This window comes from Hevea brasiliensis, chromosome 2 (genome assembly GCF_030052815.1).
Source record: "Hevea brasiliensis isolate MT/VB/25A 57/8 chromosome 2, ASM3005281v1, whole genome shotgun sequence".
NCBI classification, from domain to species: domain Eukaryota; kingdom Viridiplantae; phylum Streptophyta; class Magnoliopsida; order Malpighiales; family Euphorbiaceae; genus Hevea; species Hevea brasiliensis.
Genome location: NC_079494.1, coordinates 101,262,166 through 101,279,282, shown reverse-complemented (window position 1 = coordinate 101,279,282; position 17,117 = coordinate 101,262,166). Strand labels below are relative to the sequence as shown.

The window sequence follows — 17,117 nt, the reverse complement described above, 5'->3', positions numbered from 1 at the left end:
AGTGTCAAGGGGTAGGAAGTTAGGGTACTGTCTAATGTAACATCTTTAAGGGGCTTTAAGGGGCAAAAGAGATAATTTATATTTTATTTTTATTTATGTAATTTTAGGGGTGTGACAACTTAAGCATGTTGATGTATCTCCTACCACACCCCATTATGTCCCAATGCTCTTTAGGGGGAGTGATTGGTTGGTCTTAAGTGAATAACTGGCCTAACTAGTCACTTTGCTTGTTATATCCCGTCATAAACTCCTTATAGGCTTTTCCCTTGCCTATTATGGATTGGCTGTAATTATGTTTTATAAATGAATGAAGTAGCCTTTTCATGACATGCTTGTGCCTTTATTTGTTGTGCCTTTCATGCTTATGATGCTTGCTTATGTATTGCCCCATTTATATAAAATGCTGCCTATTATGGATTGGCTATAATTATATTTCATACATGAATGAAGTAGCCTTTTCATGACATGTTTGTGCCTTTATTTGCTGTGCTTTTCATACTTATGATGCTTGCTTATGTATTGCCTCATTTATATAAAATGCTTGTAATACCTTTTAAATTAGCCTAACTTAGCCTAATACTAACCATGTCCTTGATTTCTCGCAGATTGTTGTGAGATCCTTGTGGGCTGACTTGTCTTGAAGAATTCAAGCTAAGTATCACACGGTCCCAATTGAGTGTTAAAGCTGGGCCCGTGACATTAAGGGAGTAGATTAGGCATTAAGGGGATGTATAGGTGTCATAGATTTTGTGAAGATTTTAGGAGAGTGATTTGAGAGCTGGAACGAGTGTGGGTAGCGCGTGGGGAGTCAAACATAGGGTGTCGTTATCTCTCTAAAATGACATCAAAAAGAGGCTATTCAAAATTAAAAAAAGAATTTTATTAAATTTAAGTTAAAATTGAAATTGAATCTATAAATTAAATTTAATTAAAATTAAAATCTGAAATCAAAATTAATGTAAAAAACTTTTTAATCCAAATTTAATTAAAATCAAATTAAATTTGAAATCAAAGAATTTTTTTTTAATCTTTCTCTTTTTTCTTCTTCTTTGTTTTTTTTTTTTTAAAAAAAAACTTTTTAATTTTATTTTGTACTATGATAAACTATCACCCATACTTAACTTTATTTTCATACTAATGTTTTATGAATAAGTTTTGATTTCTAAATATCCATGTCATTCTAAATATACATGTCATACTTATTACTAAGAATTTTTTTTTCAAATATATTAGTACTCATAGGCTAGAGGTATTACATGCCTTAAATTGATATCTCCTTTGTCAGATTTGGATGCGTACAGTTTTGAAGTTCTGTTTGGTGTGGATTTCCAAATCTAGCACATTCAACTGCGAGAGTTTGTGCAAATTAGATAAAGGTGAAGTTTTTTTGTTTACTATTTGCGTCTTTCTATTTGGTTCATACTCTCAAAGGAAGTGTGACTATTTGGGTATCTGGTTTTGTCTGACTATAGAAGAATGAGAAGTGAAGCTTTGCAATGCCTGTTCTCTATTCGTCTAGAATCTCCAGCATTCTTACTTTATTTGGCTAAAGCAGTTATTATTAAATTTGGTTTCTCTGTCATGAGATTGATTTATTTGTCATTATGGTTTAATGTCAACTTTTTATAGTGGTCCCTAATTTTTTAGGGCATTTTAATATTTTATTTTTTTTACTACTTACCAAATGATATGTCATCGATAATTACCAATCAATTAAATGCAGTTGACAATTTTGTTCGCCATTTTAAAATTGTATTTTCTTTTAATTTCTCTTTAAATTTAACTGTGAAATGGTATTTAGTTGGTATTTACCAACTAATTGTATTTGGTAGATAATTTTCTTTGTCATTTTAATTTTTTTTAATTTTTCTTTAAATTTAGCTACGAACTGTACTTCATCGATATTTACCAACTAATTATATTTTGTCGGTAATTTTGTTTATTATTTTAAATTTTTTTTCAAATTTTTTCTTTAAATTTAGCTACGAACTGGTATTTCGTCGATAGTTACCAACTAATGGTATTTGGTTGGTAATTTTTTTTGCATTTTTAAAATTTTATTTTTTGATTTTTTTCTTTAAATTTAGCTACAAAATTATATTTAGCCGGTATTTACCAACTAATTGCATTTGGTTGGTAACTTTGCTTGCTATTTTAAATTTTTTTTTCAATTTTCTATTTAAAGTTAGCTATGAAATGGCTCTTCGTCAGTATTTACCAACCAATTGCATTTGGTCGGTAATTTTCTTTGAATTTTTAAAATTTACTTGTTATTTTTCTCTTTTATTTTAGCTACGACATGGCATTTAGTCGGTATTTACCAACTAATTTTGTTTAGTCCGTAATTTTATTTAGTCCGTAATTTTATTTGTCATTTAATTTTTTTTTTCAATTTTTTTCTTTAAATTTAGCTACGAACTAGTATTTCATCTGTAGTTACCAACTAATGGTATTTGGTTGGTAATTTTTTTTGCATTTTTAAAATTTTTTTTTTATTTTTTTTTCTTTAAATTTAGCTATGAAATTATATTTAGTCGGTATTTACCAACTAATTGCATTTGGTTGGTAATTTTGATTGCCATTTTGAAATTTTTTTTTTTTTTCAATTTTCTATATAACGTTAGCTACGAAATGGCACTTTGTCGATATTTACTAGCCAATTGCATTTAGTCAGTAATTTTCTTTGAATTTTTAAAATTTATTTGTTATTTTTCTCTTTAATTTTAGCTACGACATGGTATTTAGTAGGTATTTACCAACTAATTTTGTTTGTTCAGTAAATTTGTTTCCCATTTTAAAATTTTAATTTTTAATATTCTCTTTAAAGTTAGCTATGAAATGCAGTTTAGTCGGTATTTACCAACTAATTGTGTTTGGTCGGTAATTTTGTTTGCTATTTTAAAATTTTATTTTTTCAAATTTCTATTTAACATTAGCAATGAAATGGTATGTCGTCGGTAATTACTAACTAATTGTTTTCGATTGTTAATTTTGTTTGCTTTGTTGAAATTTTATTTTTAAATGGTTCCTTAAATTGTAGCTACGAATTGACAATTCGTCAGTAATTACTAACTAATTGGCTTTTGTCAGTGATTAGTTTTCTCTTTAAATTTTTTTTTTTGATTTTAACTAAAACATTAGCTACGAAATTACTGTGCGTCGGTAATTACCAACGAATTGAATATGGTCAGTAATTGTGTTAGCCTTTTTCAATTTTATTTTTAAATTTTCTCAAAAGTGTTAGCTACGAAATGATTTTTCATCCGTAATTACCAACTAATGGCCTGTTGTCAGTACTTTTTTTACTTTTTAAAATTTTAATTTTTTATTTTTGTTTTAAATTTAGCTACAATTTTTTTTTTGGTCTGTAAGTACCAACGAAGCTTTTGTTGCTAGTTTTTACATTTGGTCGCTAACTTTTGCCGCCATTATTTGGCTCCACATTTACCTACGAAAATTGATCGTTGGTAAATGTTTCGTTGGTAAGTGCGCGGTAATTTCGTCGTTAAGAATTGATTTATATTTTAACTCTTTTTTCGTCGGTAAAGCATGGGTAAATAGTCGGTAATTGCCAAAAATAATTGATCGGTAATTTTCATAGCTATTTTTTTAATTTCTTGTAGTGAATCTCATATGCTATGTTATTTTGTACTCATTTTACAAAGAAGATTCGCCTGAACTTAGGTTACGTTTGGTAAAATATAATATAATGCAACGTAATTAAGTATATAATGTAATCAAAGTGCTTGTTTAACATTGCATTTAGAGGCCTGAAACTGCTTTTCTGAATAAAAGTATCATTTTAAATGCTATTGAAAAAAATAGTTTAAAAAAATCTATTTTGTTATTTTAGTGTTCTTATAACTAAAATTTATTAAATTTAATTTTAAATTATTTTTTAATACTCTCTAATTAGTACATTTGAAAAAGTGATTTTCTCAACAGCAGTTCTAATAGCAATGTCAAACCTGCCCAAAGTTGTAAGGTAATGTAATCGTCATTACATTTTCTATATTTCGTTGCAAAATAAAAATATAAATAGTGTAATGCTGTCACACCTTACCCCTTTGTAAGGTATAACATGATCTTGTAGAATACCTAATGAACTACCGAACTTCACCTACCGATAACTCATTAAGTACCCTATAAGGGATTTTAAAATAATTTTCTTACTTTTATAAGTGGTGAACATTTTCTAATAGGTATTAAAAACATTTAATTAGAGTTTAAAAACTAATTAAGATTTTTATCCCATTTTATTTTTCCGCAAATTTTATAAAAATTTTGATAGAGTGCCATCTGTATTTTGAGAAAACAGTTCTTCAAATACCTGTAAAAAGTACTTACAATACTTTATCTCAACAACTTCATCAATGTCTACAACCATCCCAATCAAATTCAACATCATTTCTCAATTTCTAAAATTCAACAATCATTAAAATACTATTAATCAATTTCATTCAAATTAAAACAAAATACTTCCATTCATATTTCATTAAAGATAAAACAATTTATATACATCATTACAAAAACTTACATTAAGAGAAATTCAAACCAAAATTTATTACAAGCTTTATACAACTTTATACAACTGCTCATAACCAATTTTACATGTCCATACAGTTACATGTATTTACATATATCAAAATAGTTTTTACATTCAGGATATAAAATATACCCGATAACTTCAAAGTAGGTAGCTCCTCAATCCTCAGCAGCTCACTCTGCTGCTCCTCTAGTCTCTATATCTGCGATAGCAATAACAGCTATCGCTGAGTAATAAGACTCAGTGGTGCACAACATACTAAAATAATCTTTATGCAGAATTTAAAATATATTTATTCAAAAATTAAACTAAACATGCGATATCAATACAAAACATGATTTACAAGATTTTAGTTCAAACAATTTATTTCAAAAGTCTCAAAACCGTTTACATAAAAACACACAGTTATATCATGCCATTAAAAAAATATATAATCTCAATAGTCGGAGGCTAAGGAGAAGTCACAATACAAGGCTAGCTAGCTCAAATATATGGGACTCCATTCTTTTTCTTCTTCTACTGGCACACACCTCAACACTTCAGCCAGAGAAGGAATCAAAATTCGAAACTAATTTCCCCCACTAGTCATGCTAGTGAGGTGTTTAAATATATGGTCATGACACTGTAGTTTCAAAACTTATCTTAATAATTTACTAAACATTTATTGCCATTTCAAATATACACAAATAAACTTTCAACAATTCGAAGCAAAAGCATAATACAAATTTCATGCACTTTGTAAATGAATTTTAAAGTATATTAATGTTGTGCATAAACCTTAAGCAAGTCGCCTCTTGGCCTTGACTCGATCCCTCGGGTTCTTTTCCGGTATTTTTTTCCATTGAAACACACAGTTTCACAGTGTTTCAGTATCACAACTCATCATAAATCCAAAAATAAATTCAAATTCACTTATACCTAGTTTTAATATGCTAAACTTGACGTTCTTTTAAATTTGTATTTCGGGGTTACTATTCACGACACTATTTAAGTCAATTTGTCGACTTTCTAATGCTTAATAGGTATGAGAATTCTAATTTTACCCACATACCACATTTCAGTTACCTAGTTGGTTTTGGTTGTTTTCTCAATTTTTAAGTCCTTTTAGGCAAAATTGTAAATTTTTAGTTTTGGTGTCCTATTTTTCACTATTCCATTGGTCATATTGCTGTTAGAATTTGGCAAATTTTTCTTCATAGAAAATATTCCCTATTATCTTAAATTTATTCTCCTTTTTGAATCACTCCAATTGGAGTTTTGTACTCAAGTTATAGCCATTTGAATCATGGCTGCCAAATTGGTCTAACTCAGATTTTCTGAGCACCAAAACTGGTTCTGGCAGTTTTAGGTCACCAACTTTGGGTGGTTAAATGACTTAGTTAAGTGTATAATTTGGGTTTGTGTTCTTCATAAAAGTTTTAGATCTATATCTCAGCTTTCTACTGGTAAAATTTCAGGTCATTTAGACTTGCCTAGCCCAAGTTATGGCCAAATGAACAAACACTGTTCATTTGGTTATTTTTATACAGGTCAGATTGCCTAATCCGGATTTGGCCAATTTATTCACTATGCTATGGTCACTTTCTAGGCATGATTCCTAAATGAAAAATGTGTCATTTTGTGTCTAGTTTCATTCCTAGTTAGCCTCACACCAATTGGGTTAGTAAATTTTCAGTTTTGGCCCTTGAAAGGGACCTTGGTCATGCTGCCTGTAGCATTTCCCTAATCAATCCGAATTTGAACCTAATTCTAACACTTCCAACATACCTCAATTGGTCACAAATGACCATTTTTCAGATCCAATAAGGTCAAACACCTCATTTAACAAATTCTCACATTTTTTCTCCCAAAACCCTAGGTGCTAAACCCTAATTTTCATCCACTTCAAATCTAATACATTCCAATCACTAATCCATAGCTTACGTACATCATTCAACTTAAACAAACCTCAAATACATCAAATTTACTCATTTTAAACCTTAAATTACTGCTGGCCGAATTTACATCTAGTCCTCTAACAATTATTTTTGTTTCATTTTAAGCATATTTCTAAGTTCATTAAGCTATATATACAATAATTAAACTAAAAATTTGAAATTTGAATTACTAACCTTATGCAGAATTTTCTTTCCCTTCAAACCTCTTCCTTTCTTCTTTCTTTCTTCTTGGACGTTCCTTTCTAGTTGCCCAAACAAATTTTAACATTGGCAAAATAATTTTCTATGGTGAGATTTTGAAATGTGCAAGCTCAAAGATGAGCTTTAATGATGGTTTGGTGAGGGAGAAGGTGAGAGAGAAGTCTCACGGCAAACTTAAGAAGATGGATCTTTTTGTTGTTTTTTTTCTTTTTCTTTCTTTTATGTATTTTAATCCTTATGAAAGACCAATAATTATCCAAATTTTATTTTTTTTTAATTATAATGTTTATTGCATCATGCATGATGTCATGCATGATGTCATCACTTTTCACTTTTCCTTTTTCTTTTTTTTTTTCTATTTTTCCATTAGTTCTTTAATTTAATTCCCGATTCTAAAATTTTCTTTTCTTCGATTTTTTTTGATAGTTAGGTCAGAAGTCAGCTCTAGGGGTCGATTGACCAAATTGCCCCTCGACGGTTCGACCCGGTTTGTAAATAATTCAATATTTCTTCCGGATCTCTAACCTAATTATTTGACTGGCTTAACAATTTTTTTTTGTGATTTTCTCTTTTCCACTGTGTTCGCAATAGTCCTAAGGACCGCAGCATCATATTTTACGGTTCGAAATTTGAGTTTAAATCGACTTCGCAGTCCTTCCCGAGAAGGTCACTAATCGCTGTAACTCTCGGCTCATTTAATCTCTTATGTTCTGTTTTTCTTATTTATACTTAACTAATTGACAATTACTAATTATTTGTATTCAGGGCTTATCTAGTTGTCTTAAGTGTGGTTCTAATCCTTTTAATTGTTCGGACCGACACTGGTTACCGGAATAGTGAAATATACTAGGTTTTGCAAATAGGGGTATTACAAATGCAATGTTAATTTTGATTTTAATATTAATTTATTTATAATATTAATAATAAGTAGTAGTAGTTGCAACAATTGTTAGTTAAGTGCTAGTGTTAATCAAGTAGTGGTAGTGGCAGCAACAATTGTGATTAGATAGTGGTGGTAGCAAGATGAGATAATGGTGGTGGTAGTGGCTAGGTGGTGGTAGAAGTGATAATGGCTAAGTGGTGGTAGTGGTGATAGCGACGATGGTAACACGGTGGTGGCGGTGGTAGTAGAGGTGGTAATGGTGACAAGGTGGGGTAGTGGTGATAGTAACAATAGTGGACGGGTAGTAGCGATAGTAGTATTGACAATAAATTAAAAAATAAAAAATAAGTAACCATAATTATATCTATTTTTGTGTGTCATGATCATTACATTACTTAATTATAATTAATTACGTTATTTAATTATCATTTCATTACATAAAATTTTTTTATATTTTCAAACAGCATAATCACAATTACATTACAACTTTAATTACATTATAATAAACATGTCCTTAGTGTAATTGTATTACAAGGCTAGATAGAGTAAAACACTTACAAGGCAGATTTCATTTTTATTTCCCATATTTGTTTTTAATATGAATCTGAGCAGAAAGCGAAGAAAATCAAAATCAAAGGTATATGAAGTAGATAAATTCTCATGCATTGGGAATTAAGCCACAGATAAATTATCGTTATGCTGCTTTAACCCAAATTCACAGTTGAGTGATGGGGAAAAAGTTGAGAGATAAAGCTAAATAATGTATTTTAAAAATACAGAATTAAATAATTAATTCGTTAAAATAAAAAAAAATTAAATACTCTCCCCTCTTAATATTTTACTCCCATAAGTATTTCACACATTTTAAGAGCTTTTTTAGTTATGTTAGTTTAACAGACTATCTTTGCATATGTTTCTTCCTAAAATGTCTCTATTTAAATGGTCAACAGCATTTACTTAGTTAAAAAATTGAAACGCATTAATACTCTATTTACTGTATGAGTGAATTTGAAATTCTAATTAATGCTAGGATTGAAGAAAAAAAATGATTAAAAGATACCATAGACATTTTAATTGAGAAAATGTAAATTTTCAATTCTAACATTAATGAGTCAAATTTAAAAATTTTGTACTATCTAAATATCATAATAACATTAAATATGTAGTTGACCTTTAATATAAGCATAATGTAGTAATTTTAAGTAAAAAAACCTTATTAAAATTGATATATAAGATGCCATAAATAGAAAATAGAACTAAAATATAAGAACGAAGGGATATTTCCTTCTTCAAAATTGTTAAAATATTAATATTTTAATTTCATCTATAAAATAATTTTTGAACGTACCTGTTGGGATCACAATTAATTTAATAAATAATTTTTAAAAAAGATAACACATCTTCAAATAATTTTTTATAAATAAAAAATATTTAAATTTAATTTATTCTTTCATGTTTTAAATAATCTTCTCTTTTATTTATATTTTTTGAAAAATATCCATACATTATAATCATTTAAAAATAATATTTTAGTAATGTGATCATTTTATATTTAAATTTTATAAAGAAATTTAATGAATTATATATATAATTAAATATTTATTAAAACTAAAAAAATAATTATATATAAAATAATAAGTGAATAATGCATACTTCGATATGAATGTATTATTAACATTTTTTCTTGATGATAATAATTATTTAAAATATTAAATAATTATTGGTATGATATAATTTATTTGGGGAACATTAGTTTATCAGAATAAAGTTGCAAAATTTTTATTTTTATACAGGTTATAACTTTTTTTATTTAACTTAAATATTTTTAAAATTTTACTTTCTTTCAAAGTTGACTAATAATAAGTATAGGATAAAATATAGGATATATATACAAAATAATTTTAAATAAGATTACTTTTTTTACTTTATTTATAATTCACTAATAATTGAGGATGTTTTAGTCATTTCATTATTTTGATTATGGTTTTAATATACTGAGTTGTAGAAATAGACACTGTCTAATTTTTTTCATTTGCTTTAAATTCATTGAATCATAACTCTAAAATCCAATCTAATGATAAAATTTTTTTAATAATTATTGATTTATCCTAAGTTTAAGGATGACAATAAGTAAATACTCGTGAAAATCTTTCTACCTTAATCTGAATCTAATTAATATTTTTAAAATTGAAATCCATTTCAATTTGATTATAATTTATTTTAAACTATCTGCACTTATTTTAAATTCAATTATTATTACGAAAAATATATCTGAATTCATTTATTTTTATATATTTTAATTAATAATCCAGAAAAATTATTTTTTATTTATAATTTATTTTTTAAAAATTTAATAATTTCATAAAATATTTAAGTTTTATTTTATTTAAAATAAAAAATATATAAATATTATTTTAAAAATATATATATATTTTATATCTAATTAAATATTTATATAAATAAATTCAAATAATTAATACCGAACATGTAAAATCTAAATTCGACCCAAATTTATTATAGATATTATTTTTTAAACTCAAATTTATTTTAAATTTAATTATATATTATTTAAATTCGTATTCAATCGGATCAGATACCCATAAAAATCGAGCCCATTATCATCCTCACTTAAGTTTTATAACATTAAAAAAAAAATTAGTATTTAACTTTAGGTATTATTATTATTATTATTATTTAATCAAAAAACAAATCTTTTGATCAATAATCAAATTTTTATATTCAATTTTTATATCTAAAATTATATGAAAATATGCCTTAATAGTTAATTGGACTAAAAATGACTATTTTATAAACAGAATCAAACTTTAAAATAAAAAAATAAAATATTAATAATAACGAAATTAAAAATAAATTAATAATTAAGCCTTTATTAATAATTTTAAAATTTTTCATCCATGCGTAAAAATGAAAAAAAATAACTAGACAAAAATATTAACGATGACAATAATAAATTTCCTTAATACAAATAATAATCAATCTGCTAAAAAAAATTTCAATAAATAAATAAAATTCCAGATTAATGAGAGGGAGAGAGAGAGAGAGAGAGAGAGAGAGAGAGAAACTAGCCGTTAAGACTCGAATTCAAATGCCATTGGTCGCAAACGCCCAATTCATAAAGTGAAGACGAACAAAGCACGCTACTGTTCTTCGAGCCCTGCAAATCAATCCCTTGGTCTTTCTACTTCTTTCTAGTTTATTGACCCTTTCGCGAGCTTGCTGTGCGGATCTGCTTGTTTATCCTGAGAGATCTCGGCTTGAGATTTCTGTAAGTATAGTTTTCCTTTTCATTTATTTTATTTCCTTGTAACTGGAGCTTATAATAGTCAGAAATGGAAGGAAATTCTGCTCTTCGTGTGCCTTCCTTGTATAATTGGATTAGACTACCATAAAAATGGCAAGTTAATTACTTTTTTCTCTCTAATTTGTCTTTGCATTAGTAGATGATGAGTAAATTGTGGAGGGTTTCCTCAACTTTCCCTTTTTGCTTAATTTTTGTTTTCTTTCAAACTTGGAAGGTTCAGGAACTTTGTTTCAAAAGTGCAGTTACATTCATTGTGTGCAACTGTTGTTGAAGCTTGTTTGGTGGTTTAAGTAGAATTTGATTAATACAATTGCTTTATCTGAGAAGTTATATCGATTGCTAAATGTGGATCAAAATTGAAAAGAAGCAGAATAATGGGAGAAGAGGAGGCCATTTTCCGTTTTGCTTTTTCATTTTTCCTAATTTTTTTGGGGCATTTCAAGATCAGGATAAATTGAAATATATTATTGTGAAGTTTCTCTTTATAACTTCATGAAGTTAGGTCATGCAGCTTGCAAGCAATTTCACATATAAAGTTAGGTTACGCTTAATAATCAAAACTTGAAAGGATACATGAGCAATAAAAAATGCGCATAGATATTCCTTTCATGATGAAATGTAGTCAATTCTACCTCTTTGTCTCTTATTGGGCAATCATTTGGAGGAGCTGCACGGCAATAGTTTGGGCAACAGTTTGGTCATTAAAATTATAGTAGTATATGAATTTAACGATGCAATTTTGTGTTGCTTCCTTGTTCGCAAAATTTAGTTGTTACATTCTTAATTGCTGCAGACCTCTGTGAAATTGAACTATGGCTTTGTTTTGAGTTCTTGCTGGGGATACTGGAGCATGTGAAAAGTTCAGAAATGTTAATATGCAAATCAACTTGCTTCTTCTTATCATGTTCTTTGGCCGAAATAGGTGCTTCTTAGCATCTTAGGTAGCGGAGTCTCAGGAATTCATTTCATGGTAGAAAGACAAAAACACTGAAGTGTGTTGGAAAAGCACCATATGTAAAGCTACTGTTGCTACTTTCTGAGAATGCTGACCAAGTTAAACTGTTGTTGTCTGTCATTCAAAGAACAAATATAGCAGTTACTTGTATTTCGAAGCTATTTGAATTTGGAAGTCCACCATGTCTTATTTATGCTTGAGATAATTTTTTCCTGTTTTTGACTGACCTATGATATCTTGTTTGTGGATAATACTGGATTTGGGCAACTGATATATTTCAGCAATTTCCGCACCAAGAGAGACGAGACAATAATTTCATAGCCTCTTCTGTGAGAGGCATAAGCTTGTGCTTCTGTTTGGTCACTTCTAAATTCAATTAGAGGATCAGTGTAAACTATAATATAAAGATGACAGTCAGAACCCCAGGAACACCAGCTTCTAACATTGACAGGACACCAGCATCAACTCCTGGAGGTCCTAAAGCAAAGGAAGAGAAGATTGTAGTTACCGTACGATTGAGACCACTAAACAAAAAAGAGCAGTTAGCTAAAGACCAAGTAGCATGGGAGTGTCTTGATGATAACACCATTGTATTTAAGCCACCTACTCAGGAACGCACAGCTCAACAGACCCCTTTCACATTTGGTAAATTATCTGAAAATATTGCCCCTTTAAATTTGAAGTTTTGTTGTTGAATTATAGCATTCGTAGCCTTCTATGTTTCTGCTCTCATTTTAATAAAGCTGTTGAGGTTTTTCTTCTTTCAGATAAAGTTTTTGGCCCCACTTGTTTAACTGAAACTGTATATGAGGAAGGAGTAAAGAATGTTGCTTTGTCTGCTTTGATGGGAATAAATGGTAAGCATAAGTTTTTTATGTGTATATCTGGTTATGCCATTTAAATGTTTACGTTTAATCTGCTATATATGCCAAACAATTAATTCGTATTTATATTACAGCAACCATATTTGCATATGGGCAAACTAGCAGTGGGAAGACATATACGATGAGAGGAATAACTGAGAAAGCTGTCAATGACATCTATAAGCATATAGTGAATGTAAGCTTTATCAGAATATGATATTGTTTGTTTCCTATAATTCTTTTGTGGATTTGAGTGTCAACTTTATTTTTGATTCTTTCGCATGTTTTAATTGGCCTGGCTACAGACCCCTGAGAGAGATTTTACGATTAAGATTTCTGGACTAGAAATATATAATGAAAATGTCAGGGACCTGCTGAATTCAGAATCTGGTAGAAATCTCAAGCTTCTAGATGACCCAGAGGTATATTCTACTAAGAGTATGTTTTTAATTATGATTTTCTGAAGGCTTATCTCATTGATGAAATTTCTTACACATGCAGAAAGGTACTGTGGTTGAGAAGTTGGTGGAAGAAACAGCAAGTAATGACCAGCACTTGAGGCATCTGATCAGTATTTGTGAAGGTAGTCTAATGAAGCCCTTTACTTGTGTTTGCTTTTCTTTCTTTGCCAATGCAAGTTGATTAACTTATTACTGGTGTGTTGTAGCCCAAAGGCAAGTTGGTGAGACTGCCCTTAATGATACTAGCTCGCGGTCACACCAAATTATAAGGCTGGTAAGATTCAAAGGTTATGACTTTCTATTGCTACACTCTGACAACAGTTTATCTGTGAAAACTAATATTTGGATTTCGTTTTGTTGTGGCTGCAGACGATAGAAAGTACCCTCCGTGAAAATTCAGATTGTGTGAGATCTTTCGTTGCAAGCCTGGTAAAATTGAAAACCCTTGCCTTGTTTTGAAAAATTACTTTTCTCACTGCTTATAACTCATATGTTTCATTTCATGACTTCCAGAATTTTGTAGACCTAGCTGGAAGTGAAAGAGCCTCACAGACACATGCAGATGGAGCCAGGCTCAGGGAAGGCTGCCATATTAATCTTAGTTTGATGACTCTGACAACGGTGATAAGAAAGCTCAGGTCAGAATCCACTGTCAGCATACTTCTGCTTTCCTCTGCAACCTGCATTGATGTGGACAATTATAACAGTTCCTTCTTCATATTGACTCTTACACGTTTGATTTGATTCCAAGATAATGCATGTGTACTATGAAACAAGAGAATGGGATCCGGAATTGAGAAATAATGTCACAATCATCAAACTTCATTGTGCAAAATACTCCACCAATAGTTATTTTCCTTGTCTGCATTTGCAAATTTGTTTTTGGCCCTTTTGCAGTGTTGGGAAAAGAAGTGGTCATATACCCTACCGCGACTCGAAGCTTACTCGCATGTTGCAGCATTCACTTGGTGGGAATGCTCGTACTGCCATCATATGTACTTTAAGTCCAGCACTTAGCCATGTTGAACAATCTCGAAACACTCTCTTCTTTGCCACACGAGCAAAAGAAGTTACTAACAATGCCCATGTCAACATGGTACTGATCCTTTGTTTCTTATAGCTGATTTGTTTGAGATTATTCTGACTTTAGGTAACATAAATTCTGATATCTTTTCTTTTCAATTTTTTTTTATTAGGTTGTTTCAGATAAGCAGCTGGTGAAGCATCTACAGAAGGAAGTGGCCAGGCTGGAAGCAGAGCTGCGCACTCCTGACCCTTCAAACGAGAAAGACTTCAAAATTCAACAGGTGAATTTCCATAAAAGTTTCAGTTTGTTGAATTTTATAACGATGCTAATGAATGTGTCATATTTACATATTATCTTATTGTGGCTAGATGGAGATGGAAATTGAAGAATTAAGACGCCAGAGAGATCTTGCACAATCTCAAGTGGATGAGCTACGGAAAAAAATTCAAGAGGACCAACAGGTCTTCCCTCCCTCCCTCCCTTTCTCTCTCTCTCTGTCTCTCTTTCTTTCTTTTTGGATTATTCTCACAACCATTGGAATGCAGGCTTCAAGCACCTTGGAATCACCACGTCCATCAGTGAAGAAGTGTCTCTTTTATTCTGATGCATTGTTGCCAAAACTGGACGGCAAGGAGTTGAGCGGCTGCGATGGAACAAGAAAAACTATTTTAAGGCAGTCTATGAGGCAATCATCAACTGCACCTTTCGCGCTAATGCATGAAATTCGCAAACTAGAACATCTTCAGGAGCAACTTGGAGAAGAAGCTAGTCGAGCTCTAGAAGTACTACAGAAGGAGGTTGCTTGTCATAGACTAGGTAACCAAGATGCAGCTGAGACAATTGCTAAATTGCAAGCAGAAATAAGAGAAATGCGATCCATTCAACCAGTACCTAAGGAAGTAGAAATTGGCAGTGTTGTAGCTCCTAACAAAAGTGTCAGTGCCAACCTCAAGGAAGAGATAACAAGACTTCATTCACAGGGAAGTACTATTGCAGATCTCGAAGAGCAATTGGAAAATGTTCAGAAGTCTATAGACAAATTAGTAATGTCTCTTCCAAGCAACAATCCACAATCAAACTGTGAAGCAACTTCCAAAGCTAAGAATCAACCAAAGAAGAAAAAGATACTTCCTTTGGCATCAAGTAATGGTGCCAACAGGCAAAACTTTATAAGGTCTCCTTGCTCACCACTATCAACTTCTTGGCAAATTTTGGAAAATGACACTGAAAATAAAGCTCCAGGGAATGAAGAAATATTATCCTCTGAGACCCAGCCAGAGTCTGAGAAAGGGACTCCTACAAAGAGCGAAGAAGGTGGAGATGTATTATCAAAGGAAGGCACTTCAGGATATCAACGTTCTGGTTCAGTTAATATGAAGAAAATGCAGAAGATGTTTCAGAATGCAGCAGAAGAAAATGTAAGAAGCATAAGAGCATATGTGACAGAACTGAAGGAACGTGTTGCCAAACTGCAATACCAAAAGCAGTTGCTTGTTTGCCAGGTATAATATTTGAGTTTATTTCAACGTTTAGTTTGTTTCATTGTCATTTATATTGTAACTTTATCTTCTATCTTCATTAGTGTTCCATTAGTTGGGAAATTCATTTCATCTGCATTTCTCATCCCTTCAGGTCCTTGAGCTGGAAGCAAATGAAGCAGCTGGTTATAATCTTGAGGATGAGGAGAACATAAATGAAACAGAAACTCAAGTTTCATGGCAAGTAACTTTTAAGGAGCAAAGGCAGCTGATCATTGAGTTATGGGATGTGTGCTATGTATCCATCATCCATAGGACACAGTTTTATTTGTTATTCAAGGGGGATCTTGCTGATCAAATATACATGGAAGTTGAGCTCAGGCGCTTGACTTGGTTGCAGCAGCATTTGACAGAAATTGGCAATGCAAGCCCAGCTCGAGTAGGAGATGAGCCTACAATTTCCTTATCATCAAGGTTCTCTATCTCTCACTTTAGTTTATTGCCTTATAAGAAATGACATATTATTTCAAGATGAATATGAAATTGAAATTTTTTTTTTCAAATCTCTTGTTGATTTTGCAGTATTAGAGCATTGAAACGCGAAAGGGAATTCCTGGCAAAGAGGCTGACCTCACGTTTAACGGTGGAAGAAAGAGATGCACTGTACATGAAATGGGATGTTCCGCTTGAGGGGAAGCAGAGGAAGCTGCAGTTTGTGAACAAATTGTGGACGAATCCCCATGATGCAAGGCATGTTCAGGAAAGTGCAGAGATAGTGGCAAAGGTTGTTGGTTTTTGCGGAGGAGGAAATATGTCAAAGGAGATGTTTGAGCTCAATTTTGCCTTACCAATGGATAGGAGACCATGGGTCATGGGCTGGAACCCAATTTCAAACCTTTTACATTTGTGAGAAATACATTTTCTTTGCAAGTAATCCCTTTTCCTGTACATGTAAATGAATTTTTGGAGTTTTTCTCCGAGCATTCTATATTATTCTTGGTTAAATTATGGTGTGACTGATTGTGCACACTCTGCATGAAAATTGCTTCGGATATGATCTTCACATTTTAATAACAGAAGAATTTATTAATTTTCTTTCCATTTTATTTATTACTTTTCATTCCTGATTATTGATGTCCACTTATTAGTTTGCCAAATAATTTTTTTTTTAACAAAAAAAAAGTAGTTGATTTTAACTGCAAATAATTAGATTACCATTATAATAATTTTGATGATCCAACTACTGACATTCATTACACAGGTAGAGCCTTTCCAACTAGTACATGATTAAACCACACCAAAGAACGAAGCCGGGTCACATTCACATGCGACCCAACATATTATTTCCATTAACAACTAGTGCTCCACTACTAAGATATATTGATGATCATACCCACACCAAATTTAATCATACATAAAATGACTCTCTAATTAATCTTTCCAT

At 30.7% G+C, this 17,117-nt stretch overlaps 1 protein-coding gene across 1 annotated transcript; it reads left to right on the top strand.

Annotated features, from left to right (window-relative positions):
• The first annotated feature begins 10,691 nt into the window (after positions 1-10,691).
• Positions 10,692-16,763, top strand: LOC110672918 (kinesin-like protein NACK1). The gene is made up of 15 exons (XM_021835855.2): positions 10,692-10,853; positions 12,126-12,489; positions 12,612-12,701; positions 12,803-12,903; positions 13,013-13,129; positions 13,209-13,290; positions 13,375-13,442; positions 13,538-13,597; positions 13,682-13,806; positions 14,066-14,264; positions 14,365-14,475; positions 14,564-14,656; positions 14,741-15,697; positions 15,828-16,147; positions 16,256-16,763. The coding sequence occupies exons 2-15, from the start codon at positions 12,252-12,254 to the stop codon at positions 16,581-16,583; spliced, it is 2,889 nt and encodes a 962-aa protein (XP_021691547.2). The 5' UTR covers positions 10,692-10,853; positions 12,126-12,251; the 3' UTR covers positions 16,584-16,763.
• Positions 16,764-17,117: the final 354 nt, after the last annotated feature.

What these genes read in the sequence shown, in the direction of transcription:
- LOC110672918 (XM_021835855.2), top strand. Translation starts at nt 12,252, where the DNA reads ATGACAGTCAGAACCCCAGGAACACCAGCTTCTAACATTGACAGGACA. An exon ending in TCTATAAGCATATAGTGAAT is followed by an intron (nt 12,904 to 13,012) that starts GTAAGCTTTATC and finishes GCCTGGCTACAG; the next exon opens with ACCCCTGAGAGAGATTTTAC. An exon ending in AAATTCAAGAGGACCAACAG is followed by an intron (nt 14,657 to 14,740) that starts GTCTTCCCTCCC and finishes ATTGGAATGCAG; the next exon opens with GCTTCAAGCACCTTGGAATC.